General features: G+C 33.9%; 1 protein-coding gene across 4 annotated transcripts in view; it reads left to right on the forward strand.

Moving 5' to 3' along the window:
- The window catches only part of CDH18 (cadherin 18), a 721675-nt gene that overhangs the window by 586693 nt on the left and 115784 nt on the right, over window positions 1–19198 (forward strand). For all 4 annotated transcript variants that reach the window (XM_047767725.1, XM_047767734.1, XM_047767743.1 and 1 more), the window contains exon 5: window positions 361–528. In XM_047767725.1, coding sequence (XP_047623681.1) covers window positions 361–528 — 168 coding nt within the window. The remainder of the gene's footprint in view (window positions 1–360; window positions 529–19198) is intronic.

Below are 19198 nucleotides of genomic sequence, written 5' to 3' on the forward strand. Positions count from 1 at the left end.
ATATTAGCTGACACTTGTGAGAAGCAGAAGTTGTGAAACACTCAGACAACTGGCAGGAGGAAAGAGCAAGGGCTGCAGGGCTGCCCTCTAGCTGCCAGTCCCCCAAGGAGGGCAAAGAGATAGGTATCTTATTTTGCTACTAATAGATTGGCTTGGGACATGTGGTTGTAAACGAATGGTTCAATGAAACAGTTTTAATCATTTGTCAAGGGACTGTTGGTCTCAGAAGCCTAACTTTCCCTTAAAAGCATTTCAGTTAAAGCTACTTTTCCTAAAATGAAACCAAAAAACATTGATATCTAAGTTGTTTCTCATTTAATGTGTAATCCATTATGGCTTTGTTTAAAATATGTTTTACAGGAGTTATTAGAACTGCCTTACATAATATGGACAGAGAAGCCAGAGAACACTACTCAGTGGTCATTCAAGCCAAAGACATGGCTGGGCAAGTTGGAGGGCTTTCAGGATCCACCACAGTCAACATCACCCTGACAGATGTCAATGACAACCCACCACGGTTTCCTCAGAGTATGTACCTGTTTCTTCTAAGTTACGCATATCACTATTGGTTTATACAAAACAAAATGAAATCCTGATCTTTGAACGACATGGGTTTGAGCTGCAAGGTTCCACTGGATTTTTTCTCAGTGGTAAGTGCTGCAGTACTGCACAGTAAGATTGGCAGTTGATTGCGTCTATAGATACAGAGGAACCCAGATACAGAGGGCTCTCTGTAAGTTAGATGCATTTTTGGACTGGGCAGAGGGTGGACATCCTAACCCCAACATTGTTCAAGGGTCAACTGTACTTGAACATATAATGTCACTGTTATCTTAAATGGGAATATTTTGTATGGTCTCCCTTCAGAAATCTGTTGTCTCCAGCACCTAATAGATAATGGTCAACATGTAAAGATATCCATTTCATTTGGCATCAAAATGAAGTATTGAAAATGTGTACTGTGATATATGGAATGGCTGGCCAGTGGGGATCTGCTATGTAGCACAGGGAACTCTATCCAATATTCTGTGATAATCTATATGGGAAAAGAATCTGATAAAGAATGGATGTATGCATATGTATAATTGAATCATGTTGTTGTACAGCAGAAATTATCACAACATTGTAAATCAACTAAACTTCAATAAAACTTAAAAAAACGAAAAAAAAAAGTCAGACACCTGCCACTCAAAAAAAAAAAAAAAAGAGTAGAGAACGATCAAAGCAAGATAGAAAAGAGTGGCACCATGTGTCCTCTAATAATGTAAATGAATGTTCCTGCTTTAGTGAGATCCCTTCAGGAGAGTGAGCCAAGGAACGGAGAAAAGAAATAGAAATTGGAAAGACAATAGTATATCATTTTAGACCTTGAAAACTTATAATGCTTTCCAAGTCTGGTATGTGAAATGTGCACTTATCTTTTGGCTATTCTAGCCACAAATGAGTGTTTTCTTGACAATTAGAATATTCTCAAGAAGTTCCCGTTGTGGCTCAGTGGTTAATGAATCCGACTAGGAACCCTGAGGTTGCAGGTTTGATCCCTGACCTTTCTTGGTGGGTTAGGGATCCAGCGTTGCCGTGAGCTGTGGCGTAGGCCAGCGGCTACAGCTCCTATTAGACCCCTAACCTGGGAACCTCCATATGCCAAGAGAGCAGCCCTAGAAAAAGCAAAAAGACCAGAAGAAAAAAAAAAAAGAAAAAAAAAGAAGAACATTCTTGAGGTGTTATCCTTTTCTTCACATGATGTTGGTTGCAATCCCACACTTGCCATTATTTCAAAATTAATTTCTAGCATTGTAGGAAATTCCAGGAAAATCAATAAAATCACAAGTGTGCAGTTAAAAATTGAGATAGTGGAGTTCCTGTTGTGGTGCAGTGGACACGAATCTGACTAGTAACCATGAGGTTTCGGGTTCAATCCCTGACCTGCTCAGTGGGTTAAGGATATGGTGGTGCTGTGAGCTCTGGTATAGGTCACAGACGTGGCTTGGATCCTGTGTTGCTGTGGCCATAGTGTAGGTCGGCAGCTACAGCTCAGATTCAACCCCTCTCCTGGGAACCTCCATATGCTCTGGGTGCAGCCCTAAAAAGCTAAAAAAAATAAAAATTAAAAAAATCAATAATGAGATAGTGGTACTAAGTAATGATATCTTGCATTTTCTGAAGTAGTGGTGTATTACTGAAGAATTAGTGGAGATATTCGAAATATATTTTGATGTGGATATTCTAATCTTGCAAAATAATGGAATATGTACTTTTTGTGACTGAAAAAAAAAAAAAACTCCTCAATCGCATACACACACACACGACACACAAAAACAAACACGGCATGCAACAGCAGGGTACAACTCATATAATAATGTGTGATGTCTAAGTAGAATGTGGACCTTGTGAGGGAGAGCACAAACTATCAGCTAAATCAAGGGGAGAATGTGTCAGTTCTGTGAGTACAGAAGAAAATAGTATTTGTGACATTCTAAGAAAGGGAAAGAAACATATTTGCGTATTTCTAATGTGGCAGAAACTATAGGTGATATTTGATTGGATAAACATTTATTATCATAAAAACCCTATAGGGGAGCTCTCCTTTATATCCTTCTTATGCATAATGTTTAAATACTGTAATAAAGTTGACAGAGTGGCTTGTCAATAAAAGTTGCCTAAGTTCAGTGTGAAAGGTCTTCCCCAGCCTTATCTCTTAGTAGAACTCCCAGAACACTCCAGGCCAACCCACAATGGAATGCTGCCTTTTCTGAAAACATGATGTTTTGCATATTCTAAAATCAACCTAGAATTTTCCACACTCACATTCCTTTGTTTATAAGCCCTCTTGTAAATTTCTCCGAACACCTGTTGCAGATTTAGCAGAGAGTTAGTTAACCCCATCCTTGTTTCCTGTTACATAGCACTTTCCCTGAGCACTTTTTATGCTCTATTTATTTCCATATGTACAGATCTCCCCTAATCTATGAGTCCCTCTAAATAAGCATGATGCTTGATTTGTCTCTGTAACCTTAAGTGTTCAGATCAGTGTCCAGCCCTGGATAAATGGTTATTAAATGAATGAAGAAATGAGTTGAATTTAAATATTCTGAGGAGTTCCCATTGGGGCACAGCGGAAATGAATCTGACTAGTACCCATGAGGATGTAGGTTTGATCCCAGGCCTTGCTTAGTGGGTTAAGGATTTGCTGTTGCTGTGCCCTTTGGCATAGGTGGCAAACATGGGTCAGATCTGGCATTGCTGTGGCTGTGGTGTAGGCTGGCAGCTGTAGCTCTGATTAGACCCCTAGCCTGGGAATCTCCACATGTGGATGGTGCAGCCCTTAAAAGAAAATAAATAAGTAAATAAAAAAATAAATAAATAAATATTCTGTCAAACTACCCTTGTTAAAAGACCATTGCTATAGACATGCAACACAAATTCATAGTTAGGTAAATTCACTTTAAAATATTGATTCTAAAGATGAAATTGCGTGACCTGGTTCTTTCATGCGTCTTTTGCTCTATGAGAAAAATATATTTGAAAGAAAATTACAAATCATAGATAAGTCCACATTATTAAACCATAAAGTATAATTCAATTTTAAGTCTATTTACAAAATTCCAGTGTGCTTCTGTATTAATTTTATCCTATATTCCACACAATATGAATATACACATATTTTATTATGAGACAAATATAATTGTTTTATAGGATGAGAAGATTGAAGTCAAAGGATTTTTTTAAAAGATAAGTGATAATGCTGAACATAAACTTCATTATGATTTACATCAACTTTATTTTAATTTTTTAATTAAAGTATAGTTGATTTACGATGTTGTGCCAATTTCACACCAACCTTATTTTCAGTTTACCTTATTTTCAAGTAGAAGCTACCGCCACTATTTTTAAGATTTATATTAACATTATAACTTTTACTCTAATAGAGTGAAAAACTCAAGGTGTATACAGTAGGGGCCCAATAAATGCTTTATCATGGTACAAATAGTATCACCCATTCCTTTTCTCATTCTTTCTCCCCCTAATTAAATTTAAAATTAAATCCATTATTATTGATTTTAGACATCAACAGTATATTGTAAGAGTGATGAATATAGAAAAATGTTTCACTAATTTTATTTTGATTGATGATAATGTTGAAGCATCATTTCAGAGTGAAAGAGTTGTTTCACCTGACAGAGACACAGAATAAGTGTTCTGGGTGAACTCATTATAGCAATGGGATCTACCTTTCTTCAGTCAGTTGCAGTCTATGTGGAACAACTGACAGCTCTCAATCCTGCCACACTGTGAGATGCTCATAGTGTTTTGAAATGGAAGCAGTACACACCTAGAAACTCACACTCTGATTGGTTTTAAAGATATTTAATTTGTGCTCATATTGCTCTAAACACACTGTTATCCTCAGAATGATTTGATGTCACCATGATAAGAGTAGTTTGCAGTAAAGTATTCTTCAATTTTCCACCAGCACTATAACTCATCAAATGGCTAGATACATAGTAGGAAACTTTGAAAACTACATGGAGAAAAAAAAAAAAAGCCTTGTGAAGACTTGCATTCATGAAGTACCATGGAATTCACAACTCTATATCCAGTTCAAATTATATCTTATCCAGTCATCAGATGGATCCAGTAGTCTAGTTGTTTCTCTTAAGGTGTTATTTGTTGGTTTGTTTGTTTACACTTCTCCTGACTTCTTTCTCTCTTCACTTGAGAGGGCCATGATACACCATTACTATGACTGACTCTGGTGTAAACATCTGGCAGACAAAACTTTATAAAACATTCCCTCATAGCATTTTCTACATTGTCTTTTTCTTTCTTCTGTTCATCTACCATGGTCTGAGAAAATGAGTCAGTTTGCTACATCTTGTATCCTAGATTAAAGCTATCATCATATTTTAATGTGAGGTAAACAGGTTTTGAGTAAGGGTTTGAGAGTTAGAGTGAACTAAACTAATAATCTGCTTTACAAAGTCTCTCAGGAGACCGCAAACTCAGTGGAATGGAATACAATGTGAAGAATTGTCCAGGTTGAAGCAGGCTGCCTGGTGGTGTCAGGGAGACCCTGGGGAAATGGAGGCTGGCTGGCACATGTGCAACTAAGAGCAGCTTCTCAAGTCCTGGTAATGTCTACATGTTGGCAAGAAAGAATTAGGATAGGGAGCATCTCTTGAGACTCACAGTGAAAGAGGACTAATCAGTCTATATATGGCTTGAATCCTTACTCCAAGGATGTAAGTAGGATGCCCAGGTCTTCTCTAGAGAAAAAACATCTCAAGGTGTAAATAAACCCCTCAATAATATTCCTTCTTTGAAAGGAATCTATTCTACATTTTAAAATTCTTGCTATTTCCTTCTCTGGTTTTACATCCGTTATAGTTATAATTATTACTTAATTAATTCTCAGGTAGGTAAAAAGTAAAAAGTGACTGAGGTTACTATTCTGTATAACGAATATACATATAAAAATCAATATCTTGGAGCTCCCATCATGGCTCAACAGTAATAAATCAACTGGTATCCATAAGGAATGGGGTTCCATCCCTGGCCTTACTCAGTGGGTTAAGGATCTGGCATTTCCATGAGCTGTGGTGTAGGTTGAAGTGGTGGCTCAGATCCCGTGTTGCTGTGGGTGTGGTGTAGGCCAGCAGCCACAGATCTTATTTGACCCCTAGCCTGTAACTTCCACATGAAGGAATATGCCATGGGTGCAGCACTAAAAAGACAAAAAGACAAAAAATAAAAAATAAAAAATCAGTATCTTACATAAAAGTTCATAAAGCAAACCTCTGTACCTTAAATGAAGGGAGTTGTATTCTGAGAATTGCCCTTGTAAATAACCTATTCGCAAAAAGAAAAACAACACATCAAACACAATAAAACATAAGACACTTGCTTGTTTAACAAAACCTCCCCCTAGAACTTGAAATGATCGCAGAATTTTAAGTCTCCAACAACTTTAGCTCACTTGTGTTTATATTTTTTATTATTTTATATTTATTTTTGTGTTTTAGGGCTGCACCCATGGTATATGGAGGTTCCCAGGCTAGGGGTCAAATCAGAGCTGTAGCTGCTGGCCTACACCACAGCCATAGCAATGCTGGATCTGAGCTGCATCTGCAACCTACACCACAGCTCACAGCAACGGTGGATTCTTAACTCACTGAGCAAGGCCAAGGATCGAACCTGCGTCCTCATGGATGCTAGTCAGATTTGTTTCTGCTGAGCCACAACTGAAACTCCTCACTTGTGTTTAACTGACATAGTAAAATTGAATATTAGGAGGATCAAGTCCTAAAAATTCAATAAATGGCAGTATTTCCCAGAATAATAAGAATTAGAAAACTTTATTTGGATACATTTTGATGTTAGTGAAAAAGAAAATATCACTAATGAAGATAGTAACTTTTTTGGCATGTTTTTTTAGAGACACACCTGTGGTACATGTAAGTTCCCAGGCTAGGAGTCAGATCAGAGCTGAAGCTGCTGGCCTACACTGCAGCCACAGCAACACAAGATCTGAACCTTGCCCGAGACCTACACCACAGCTCATGGCAATGCCTGATCCTTAACCCACTGAGCAAGGCCATGGATCAAACACGCATCCCCATTAATATTAGTCAGGTTTATTACTGCTAAGCAACAACTAGAACACAGATATTAACACTGATATGATTTTGTTGATAGCAAAATATTTTAGAGGAAGAGCCATTGTTTTTAACTTATTTACATTCTCATGAAAACAAATGTAAATGACATTATATATTTGACATTAATATTTTATTTGAAACAGGTATTAAACAAAGAAGTAAGCCTCTCCTTTGATCCATCGAAATGTGAAGTGTATGTTTTAATTACTAGCAAATTGGAGTTTTTCTAGTATATTTTTAAAAATGATACCTAGTTTATTTTGTTTTGGTTACAGGCATATATTTTAAACTTTTTGAGAGGTATTTTAATGTTAGCATGTTTGATTTAGATGTGACCCTATGAATTTTAAAAGAAGGTAAATTTTGTAAATCCATAGTTAGTTTTTTACATATATAAATTAGATCAAATTCATTCATTATGCCATTCAAATTTCCTACATCCATGCAGAAGTTTTGTCATCTGTTGAGAGATGTATATTAATATACATCCCACTATGATGCTGGGATTTTACATTTATTCTTTCATTTTTCTATTAGCTTTTTTAATTTTGTTTTATTTTGTTTAGATATAGTTTGAAACCATGTTACCAAATGCACAGAGATTTAAGTTAGGCTGTTTTTCTCATGGATTGAAAAATATTTCATAGTGAAATATCTCTCTTTACTAATGGCTCATATTTAAAGTTCAGGTTGTCTAATATTAATGTAACTATACCACAATTTTCTTTTTCCTTATTTTAGTTAACAGTTAGATGGTATAATGCTTTCCATAATTTTACTTTCAAATTATATTTTTTTATTTTTTTAAAGTTTTATGTAAGCCACTAACTTTTTGTTGCTGATTTGTTTTAATCTGGTTTCACATGTTTTTGTTTATTTTTATTTACTATAATTACAGCTGAGTTAATTACTGATACATACTCATTTAAGTCTACTGCCTTACTACTTTTGTTGTTGTTTTTTCTCTCCTTTTTTCTCCTTTCTTACTTTCCTTAAATTATTCATGTATTTAATCTCATTCATTTTATCCTCTATAAACATTTTTCATTTTACCCTCTTCTACTTTCCTTTAACATTTGCTCTAAATACTACAATTTATTTCATTTTAATTTAAATATAATTATTTAACTTGAAAAATGGAACAAATTTAAACTACTTCACACCATTATAACATCTTTGTTTTTTGCTATTTTTGTATCTTATATATTAAACCCTATATGAAATTGTAATTATTTTTGTTTTACTAAAGAATCATGTTTTAAGTCAATTATAACTTATCATTTCCTGGGCTATTTATTCTTTCTTGATTTTCTGTTTTTCCTCTATAATCATTTTAAAATAAGAAATTCTAAATTTTCTTTAAAAATCCCTTTCTTCCCCTTTAGTGCTAGTTTATTATCAATGATTGTTTTATATATGTATTTTTTTTTTTGGCTTCATACACATTATTTTCCTCCTTTTTTAGAGGGTATTTCTACTGGGAATAGTATTCTAGTTTAAAGGATTTTGTTTTTCTATTTCCATAATTAATGATGTAATGTAATTTTCTGCTGACCACCGTCTTGTCTGTTAACATCAGCTCTCAGGCTTATTATCATTTTACTGTACAATGGTTTATTCTACTTTAAGGGATCTTTCTTAAGATATTATTTGTATTTACTTTCTTGGAGTTTAACTATGATGTACCCAGGAGGTATTTTTTTAAATCTACTTTTCAATAGTAAGAAATTGTTAAGCTATCTTGTATTAGATCTGAGTAACTTCACTCAATATTTATTCAAATATTTCTTCTATTTTATTTTCTTCTTTCCTACTGGTTCTCCAAAAGTAGGCATGTTCTGCCTTTGAACTCTGCACCATCAGTATGTTATTGTTTTCACTGTACATATATATTTTTGTTTCTTATTCAACCTGGATAATTTATAGTGACCTATATTCTAGTACACTAATCTTTTCCACTGTGTTTATTTCCCAATTAACCTCATGTATTAAATTTATTAAGTGTACACTTCAACCTTGACATATTTTAGTTCAATAATTTTCAATTGCCTTATTAAATATGCATTATTTGTATCTGCTAAAATTCTTTGCCTTTTTCCATATGTTGTTAAACATTAATCTTAGCTATTTCAAAATCCTTTCCTAATAACTCCAATAATCAACCTCAAATCTGGGTCATTTTATTAATTGTTTCCTTTTTGTTTTGGGTCATTTTCCATTTTTAAGAACATCTCAGAATTATTGACTGAACATTTTATATAAATAATTTAGAAGTTCCTGATTATATCACTTCCTCCATAGAAAGTTATTTTCTGGTAGATATATAGAGTATGGATTTTGTAATTTAGCTAGATTTTTTATAACTGGCCTATTTCATTCTTTTCCTTCTTCCTGGGAAATAGCACTCTTAAAACCTAATTTTTTTCTTTTACTTTTTTTTTTCTTTTTAGGGCTGAATTTGCAGCATATGGAGGTTCCCAGGATAGGGGTCGAATCAGAGCTACAGCTGCTGGCCTATACCATAGCCATAGCAATGCTAGATCCAAGCTGCTTCTGTGACCTACACCATAGCTTATGGCAATGCCGGATCCTTAACCCAATGAACAAGGCTAGGGATCAAACCTGCAACCTCATAGACACTAGTCAGATTCATTTCCACTGAGCCACAATGGGAACTCCTCTAATTTTTTTCTAACATCAACTGGAGCCACAAACATTTATTAATTCTGTTTGCTAGAGCCTCATAACTGCTGAAATGTCCACTTAGTGCTTTTGCCTTCCATCTTTGCTTTCTTTTGAGTCTCCACATGTGCAAATGTACTGCATGTATGTATAATTACCACAAGGAGTTCTTTTGTGGTGCAGTGGGTTAAGGATGCAACATTGTCATTGCAGCAGCTTGGGTGGCTGCTATGGCAAAGATTTGATCCCTGGCCTGAGAATTTCCCCATAGGACTTCCATATGCAGCAGGCTTGACTAAAAAAAAAAAAAAATACCACACAGAAAATTGTGTTCATATTTTTGAGTTCATTTCTATGAGGTTTCCATTATGTGTCTTTGTTCTCATTTCAGACACTGTGCAGCCCTTAACCTCAACTTCTTTCTCCACAAATTACATAATTTCTCTTTGGTCTCTTTGTCCCTACCATGGCATATTAAAAAATGCCCTGAGTCACTGAGATTTAGAATATAAAATTCATCTTGTTATATATCCTTTCTCTCAAGGACCATACTCATCCAGGCCTTCCTGCACTGAATGCTCTCCAGTGACAATCATTTTATGTAGATTGTGCAGCTTGTATAGTGTATTCAGTGACAGTGTATGTCAGATACAGAACACTTCATCATGTCCAGATTGGAAAGACTATTCCACTTGTTTAAGTTGAAAGCTCATGGAAAATACTTAGACAAATAGTGTATGATTTTGATATTTAACCTGGCTAAACTGAAAGTGTAAATTTTGAAAGAAAGCTGATATTCTCTAACTAATTGTAAAACAGGCAAGTTATTAGTCTGTTATCGTTTTTTATGTAGCTTTGTTAAAGACAAAATATACCTATATTATAAGATTTAACATACAAAATAAGTGCAATTGAAATGATTTTATTATATATCCATTCTATTAGCAAGATAAATATACCTGAAGAGCATGTTCTTTCAGACAAGATAATAGCTATAAATAAATAAGGCTGAGGAATTATTTTAATTTTAAAGTTGAATATTTTGAAATAATTTGAAATTGCCTGTTTAGAAACCAACCAGGCAAAACTATTGTTTCACCATGACTGGATTATTCAACAATTGTCATCAATCAAGATAAAATTAGGGATACCTTTTTTTCTGTATTATCAGTCTCTTTGGCTATATGCTATGACAAAGTTGTAGACTGATTCTTTTTTATTTACTGTTTTGTATGGATATGTCTGTTTATGGTCATGGGCCTATATTTCTTAGAAATGATTTGATTGTTTTAATTAGTCTTTATAAATCAATTTTTATTCTTTGTAGAATGCTGAAAAAGCAGGGCTGATTTTCAAATGGAATTCATAAGTTTACATTCTTTCAGTTTTTTATGAAACATGTTTAGAATTAAAAGTAAGAGAATGTTAAAAAGTGACCCATTATATCATTACTCTGAAGAAAAAAACAATTGTACAGGGGAACCACTCTGCAATAGTGCATATTGATTCATGGTAACACAGAATGTAGGTTAAACAATTTTAAGGACATTATTCCAGATTACATTGAATATTTTGATATCATACAATTGTCCTTTTAATGTGTGACATTCAAAGATCTGAAGAATTAGTCATTTATTTTATTCATGCATTAACAACATTGTAGGCAGAGCTTGACGTAATGCCCAATGAGCAATATTCAATACAAGTGCCTTAGAAGCTGGAAAACCCCATGTTCTTTGTATGTCTTTTTTTTCTAATTTGAAAGGAGCATTTCCAATATAAACTGTATTAGACAATTTAATGTAGAGATTTTGCAAATCTAGGTCATGTTATCAATAATGTCAGACATCCTGGATAAATCCAATACCATAGCGTCTTAACCGACTACATGTTAATCAACTTTCTCCCAGAATCATTTGTTAAATAAATATATATCTTATAAAGGTAGTCACTTTCCCAAGTAAAGATTATTTATTTAAAAAATATTAATTAGTCAGAATAAATGTAACGATCAATTGACTACAATTTTTGCAGGCTAGGCCATGAGGTTAATCTTAGGGAATGACTTATTTGTTCACCTGGAAAAGTTACTGAAGCAAAGACACAGGGTCTTTTAAAAACTAATTAGAATAAAACTATCCTGGGAAAACAAGTGTATTAAAGAGACAGGCTTCAATGAACAAAATCTTCTTTTATTATTCCCATCAAGCCTTCCTTTTAAAAATGGACTTCAGCTAAACATTAACATTTTATGATGGAGTCTATGAAATAAGACTTTTCAAATAAAGGATGACATATGAAATTATGGTATATTCAGAAACAAAAATGACATATCAATATCTCTATGTCATGTAAAACTATGTAGTCTTAACACTAAAATAGATAATATTAGCACTTTTTAAAAATATCTTTAAAACTTTATAATGAGATAGAACATCACTTTGAAATTATTCACATATATTCAACCTAAGGAAAAAAAAGACATTATTAACACACTATAAATAATTTGGTACCTTAAAATTCAACAGTGCACTTGGCACCACCTTATATCTCAGCAAATCTAAGCTTCACATTCAGACATTTAAACTATAAGTGCTCCAATATGTTAGAGAAAGAAATACTGTGTTAAAATAATTTGTCATCAACAAGGCTATAGATTCTATAGTATACATTTGGCATAGCAGAGTTTCATTCAGGAAAAAATTCTCTCAACATGTGTTCTAATCTTTTGATGGGAAATATATTACAAAGAGTAAACCATCCTTCATGGTAATTACAGGAAAAGGAATATAAGTGTACACATTGCTGATATTTTTCTTTGACAATAATTAGGTCACTAATAACAAAAAGGAGCTTAAGTTTAGAGGAATGAGGAAAAACAAGTTCCAGGCAATTTATTTCATAGTTTATAACACAGATGGCTCAGTAGATAGGAGTCAGCTCTGGGGTCTAGGATCTGGCATCAGCTACAGAACTCAGAGGCTCCTTTTCCTAACACAGCTAGGGAGCTTTCACTGTTGCTATTTGTGCTATTGTGCACTCTGTCTCCCAGACTTGAAAATACCGAGAACATTATGGTAGTGGGCGTTTCTTTCTATTGGAGTTCTGTTACAGGGTTCTGAAAAGCCTAAGTGTCATACTCTGAAATAAAAAGAGCTTAGGGAATTATGTGTGTTCAGCTACTGATATAATTAAGTTTCCCCTCAATAGATATTAATTTATATTTCCATATGTTTGCAGTGGTGTGAGTGCACCTGCATAACAATGGAAAATTGGCAAACTGATGTCGTGAAAGCCCAGAGAGAGTATAAGGAAGAATGTGGGAACTAGAAGCTGGTGTCTTAGCTTGTTAGCCATGGAAAAGGGAACAAGTTTATATTTAGAGGAATTTATTAGGGATGTGACTAGAGTTAGGTGTCTGGCGTGAACCCAGTGCTCACTCTGAAATGGAGAATGGAAAAAACATATTTATTGATCAACAGAAAACACAGCATAGACTTTGATATTAATGACCTAAGTAAGCTGAGGAAATAGAGTAGGTACAGTTGAATACAGAGTAAGTAAACTGGAAGAAATGTCTGAAGGAAATGAGAATACACGTAAGAGGCTGAAAATTAAAAAGAAAAGAAGACAGAGAAAAAGATAAAAATATATACCAAAGGAAAACAAAGTTTCAATGTACAGTAATAGGACTTTCAGATGAAGACACCAAAGAGAATGGAAAGGAAATATTCAAAAAACAAAGAAATAAAAAACTAGACTAAGAGTTTTACAGAATAAGGACAGACATCAATCCTTAGATAAATGATCAAAAGAAGCTCAAAGCAGAGTGGAAAAATATTTTCACCTAGATGCATTATAGTGACATTAAGAATGCCAAAGCCAAGGAGAAAACCATTTAACATTCCATGAACTTCTCATCAACAATAACATAGTACAGATGAAACATAAAGGGTTCAACAAATAAGTTAGCCTCGGAGCCTCATGGTTGGAAACACTTTTAATGATTTGCACAAAATGATTTCTGAGAAATTCCCATCATGGCTCAGCAGTAATGAGCCCAACTAGTATTCATGAGGAGGTAGGTTTGATCCCTGTCCACACTCAGTAGGTTAAGGATCCAGCATTGCTGTGAGTTATGGTCTAGATCACAGACATGGCTCAGCTGCAGCTCCAATTTGACCCCAACTTGGGGAACTTCCATATACTGCAGGTTCAGACATAAAAAGCAAAATAAATAAATGAATAAAATAAATAAATAAATAAAATATTTCTGAATTATGATGAGTCACTGACATTTTTTCCCTTTTAAAAAGGATATTTAGGAGTTCCCATCATGGCTTAGTGGAAACAAATCCGACTAGTAACTAAGAAGATGTGGGTTCCATCCATGGCCTCACTCAGTGGGTTAAGCATCCGGCGTTGCTGCGAGCTGTGGTTTAGGTCGCAGGCATGGCTTAGTATTAATTTCTATAACTTTGTCCTTATTCATACCTAATTATGTGTTGAATATGTGGTGTGAAAATATTTTGATTTTGCAATTCAGTGGTCTCTGTATCAAAAGAGCCACATTGCATATGATTATATCAAAAATTCTTAAAATCAAGCCTGGTGTCATGACATAAAGAGAATTGGGTGATATCAGGGAGCAGGCAAGTGGATTTTACCCCTAAGTGGCACACAGTTATCTGAGACTAGAGAGTGGACTATGAATAGGTTGCATTATTTGGTCACAGTTGTGTATTCTTTCACCCTCCCCCCCCATCATGCTTTCTTATAGGTGGCATATAAGTCCCTGCTACTTGAACTTTGTCCTTTGCCAATGACTTTGTTTTGCCAACAGAATATGAGCAGACTTGGTTTGAGTAAACACTTTAAATGCCTTTCAGTGGTTTCATTCTGTATTCCTGATCTCACCTGGCCTTTTCAGCTCATGTACTGGAATGAAAATTCACTTGGAACTGAGCCTTACCTAGTGGTTGTAGCTTAGTCATAGTTTCTCATATAATCCAAGATAGAATTAAATATTTGTTGTTCTAAGCTACTGAAATATTTTGATGATTAATCATTATATAAACAGCTGATTAATAAGTAAACTATCTGTTACCCTTTGAATTATTACTGCATAGTAACTATAAAATTTTATTATCTATATTGACCATTTTATTTTTTTTTCCGTAAGAATGTACACTCCTTAAGGATGAGGATTTTTGTCTGTTTTGTTTACTGTATCCTTAGTACCTGAAATTATGCTGGCACAAGTATGTGACATTTACAGAATAAGTCAACAATCTAGACTGATCCAAACATTTATAGAGAGGAGTGGATCTTCATAAGCAATTGAGAACTTTTAAGGAAAAATAATTGAGAGTGGGGTGATAAAACAGATATCAACATCCATTTGGTTTGGAAAATAGATCAAGTAGACTTGGTAGAGCCCTGGGGAAGCAGAGTCATGTATACCTCAGGGCTTTATATATATATGTCCAAGTAAGTTGCAGATTAAAACACATTAGAACATGAAAGGCACTGGAGCCATTTGCCATCCATGTGAAAATAGATAAGTTAATATCCTAAAGGTTTACTAAATTGATTAAAGACATAAGTATTTACACTTTAAAAGAAAATATGAGATTTTTATAGCATTAGAAGAGGGGAGATTAAAAAAGAAAAGACATCAAACATAAAATGATTGATTGAAATTGCTATCTAAACACTAAATTTCTTCAAGCAAAAGATAGAAACATAGTGAAAAGGCCAATTAGCTGTTATTTAAAAAGCATAATAGTTATAGCAATAATTACATAAAAGTAACAAGATTAGAAAGTTAAAAAAAAAACTTTTGGTATTACAAAATCAGCAAAGTTAAGAACATATAACATTATTGCAATAAAAGAGAAAATCTTAAACATATCCAGAAATTTAAGGATAAAGAAACTAATGGCAACACATTTTCTTTTTAGAAATCTAATTATCATTTTTAACATAATAGAAACAAAAATAGCCTTGATATAGGTAAAGCGGGCTTGAAGTTTCTGATATATAAATATACTTTTGTTCAAATAATTAAGAAAAAAAACAAGCACCCTGATCATATGTAGAAGATGTAGGAAATAAATTAGGTGTTCTAGAAAATCGAAAATGCTTAATTAAGATGAGTCTTGAAAGCAATAAAAATCAAATGAACCCATTATGTATATGTATGTGTATATATGTATATATACATATAAACAATGACGTAAAATGAGGAAAAAGATAAAAATCTCTATACAATAAACATGAAAGTATTTTATAAGTAGAAGAGGACAGAGAGAAAAATTATAAATGTAAATATCCCTTCAAAAACAACAAGCATGTTCCCCTTGTGGCTCAGCAGGTTAAGAATCCAACTAGTATCTATGAGGTTCAATCCCTGGCCTTAGTCAGTAGGATCTGGTGTTGCTGCAAGCTGCAGCATAGGTCATAGGTGCCAGTGGTGCCATATGGCTTGGATACTGCATTGCTGTGGTGTAGGCTGGCAGCTGCAGCTCTGACCCCTAGCCCAGGAACTTCCACATGCTGTGGGTGCAGCCCTGAAAAGCAAAACAACAACAACAACAACAAACCACACACACACACACACACACACACAAAAGAGAGATTGAGATTCATAATAAAATATCTCAATATTGAAACACTGTCCAGAACTAATGCATCCTGGTGGTGTTTGTCATTAACCAAAATACACCCTAGAGTTATGGATACAGGAAAAGTGCTCACCTAATAGCATTAAGTCATCTGGCTGATTGTAGTTTTCTCCTCTGCATTCCCTTCTCCTCACAATACAAATATATGGACACTTTGGTTGGTGATGCAGTTTTTGCATCACAATCTTTTTTTTCCCCAGTAATTCTTTGCCGCTATACAGTTCAGATATAATATCCTTCCAAAAAATAAAAATAAAAAAAACCTGGGCTGTTCTGTTGCAACTTGTGTATATGACAATCAAGTTATGTACTATGAGTATACTGGAGCAGTGTAATTATTAGATATGATCATTTTCTAAAAAGCAGAGCTACAAGTAAAGCAATATAATGTCTGTTTTACTTACTAAAGAATGTGAAAAATAAATTTATGCATTTTAAAAACACATTAAATGATTGGTTTTTCAATGTATAATCTATAATATTTATGAAATCAATTCATTTGTTTTATCAACTAGATTTATGATCATATCTATGACATTGTGTTTTTAAAATATATATGTTTTAGCTATTAAATACATATATATTTTATATATATAGTCATATACATGACAAATCTTCTTTGGTAAATATTCCAAAAAAGGGAGGGAACTAGGAAAAATCACTCCCCTTAATTTTACAATGGGGAATTAAGAATTAAGTCTCTTGTTTTTAATGTATATTTGTCCTTATGAACCCAATTATAAAATTTATTTCTAGAAGTGAATGCATGATCTCCATCTCTCTCTCTTTCCTAAGCTACTACATAAATGGTCAAACTATGAGTTCCATTCATGGCTTAGTGGTAACCAACCCAACTAGTATCCATGAGGATGCGGGTTCGATCCCTGGCCTCACTCAGTGGGTTAAGGATCTGGTGTTGCTATGCGCTTTGGCATAGGTGGCAAACATGGGTCAGATCTGGCATTGCTGTGGCTGTGGCATAGGCTGGCAGCTGCAGTTCGGTTTCAGCCCTAGCCTGGGAACTTCCATATGCTGCAGGTATGGCCCTAGAAAGCAAAACAAAACAAAATAAACAAAGAACAAAAACAAAAAAAGGTTAAAGTGTATAACACACATCCATATAATACAGTATGTATAGGTACAGTATGTTTATGTGTGTGTTATGAAATAAAATCTCAATATATTTTTTTAGACCTCCCTAATCCTCTTGAAAATTGCATAACACTCCTACAATGTATAACCTTTTTGTGACCTCAAGCAGAATGCTCTGAGGTATTTTTTGGCAACTATAAAAATGCTGATTAGACTGTACTGTAAAATTATCCAAGATGAGTGAGTCTTTTTTTTTTTCCCAGAGAAAGCAATTACCAAGTAAAAATAATACAGACAGACACAAGATCATTTACTGTGGATACCAAGATTCTGCAAGCTATGACCTTTGTTAATCTTATTTACAAAAGAATGCTTTGTTTTCTAAATAATAAATTGACTCTATGTGATTGTTGTATTTTGAACAGCAATGGCAAAAATTTAGACTATTAGTCAAAGATTTCTAAATACTTTTCAAACCATATCATTTAAAACTTTGCTCAAGTGTTTTTCACTCCTATAGAGAATACCAATTTTCATAAAATAATAGGTAAAAGAAGGTTCATGTATTATTGTTATTCAAAATGATAATATATATTTATGGACTGTTGGTTCTCAGCTGTCAGAGTTCTTAAAGACAGTTGTGCATGTTATATGACTTCAGGATTGTTAGTTGCATGTGTTTTTGTTGTTGTGGTTGTTAGAATTAATGTTTAGTAAGTTTTGTCTGATATCATTTGTTGTTTTAGATTTTTTATTTCCTCCTATTGTAATCATTTTATACTAAAAATACTGTTTTAAATTGTTGCTGTGCTATTTTTACATTTCCACCAACATTGTACAATCTTCCAGTTTCTCCACAATGTTGCCAACACTTTTTCTCTTTTGCTCTTTTTTAAATAATATCCAGCCTAACAGGTGTGAGGTGGTCATTCCCTGTAGTGTCCGTTTGGGTTTCCCTGATAATTATGTTTGGAATCTTTTCATATATATGTTGGCTATTCATATGTTTTTATGGAGAAATATCTGCTCAATTATTTACCCTTTTTTCTGGCTTTTTTTTTAGGGCCTCACCTGTGGCATATGGAAGTTCCTGGGCTAGGTAGGGGTCAAATTGGAGCTGTAGCTGCAGGCCTACACCACAGCCACAACAATGCGGGATCCAAGCTATGTCTGCACCTACATCGCAGCTCATAGCAATGCTGCATCCTTAACCCACTGAGCCAGGCCAGGGATCAAACCTATGTCCTCATGGAAACTCGTTGGATTCATTTCCACTGAGCCATCACAGGAACTTCCTATTTGCCCATTTTTAAAACTAGATTATTCATTGTGGGTTTTTTTGGTTGTTTGTTTTTGCTATTGATTCAAAGGAGTTGTTTATATATTTTGACAGTTAATCCCTAATCTGATATATGGTTTGCAAATATTTTCATGCATCCTGTATGTTGCCTTTACATTTTGTTGATTGTCTCCTTACTTTGCAGACATTTTTTTTTTAGTTTGATGTAGTCTCATTAATCTACTTTTTGTTTTGTTTGCTTATACTTTGTGTAATATTCAAGAAATTTTTCCTAAGGTCAATGTCAAGAAGCCCTTTTCTTATGTTTTCTTCTATAAATTTTACATTTTTATTTCTTACATGTAAGTTGTTAATTCATTTTTATTGATTTTTGTGAATAGCGTAATGTAGGGGTCCAGTTTCACTTTTTGCGTGTGCATATCTAGTTTTCCGAATACTATTTGAGGTAGAAACTGTCCTTTCCCCATATTTTTACACTTGGCACTCTCATCAAAGATCAGTTCAACTTATAATCATGGGTTTAATTCTGCACTCTATCTTATTTTATTGGTCTATGTCTATGCCAGTACCATACAATTTAATTACTATAGCTTTGTAATATATATTTTGAACTCAGGAAGTGTAAAGCCTACAGCTTTGTACTTTTTATTCCATATTGCTTTATCAATTCTAGATATTTTGTAGTTCCATACTTGAGATGATTTTTCTTTTTCTATGAAAGAGTGCCATTGGAATTGTTATTAGACTAGGATAACAATAAATCTATAGATTTATTTGAT

Source organism: Phacochoerus africanus, chromosome 1 (assembly GCF_016906955.1).
Source record: "Phacochoerus africanus isolate WHEZ1 chromosome 1, ROS_Pafr_v1, whole genome shotgun sequence".
Classification (NCBI taxonomy): domain Eukaryota; kingdom Metazoa; phylum Chordata; class Mammalia; order Artiodactyla; family Suidae; genus Phacochoerus; species Phacochoerus africanus.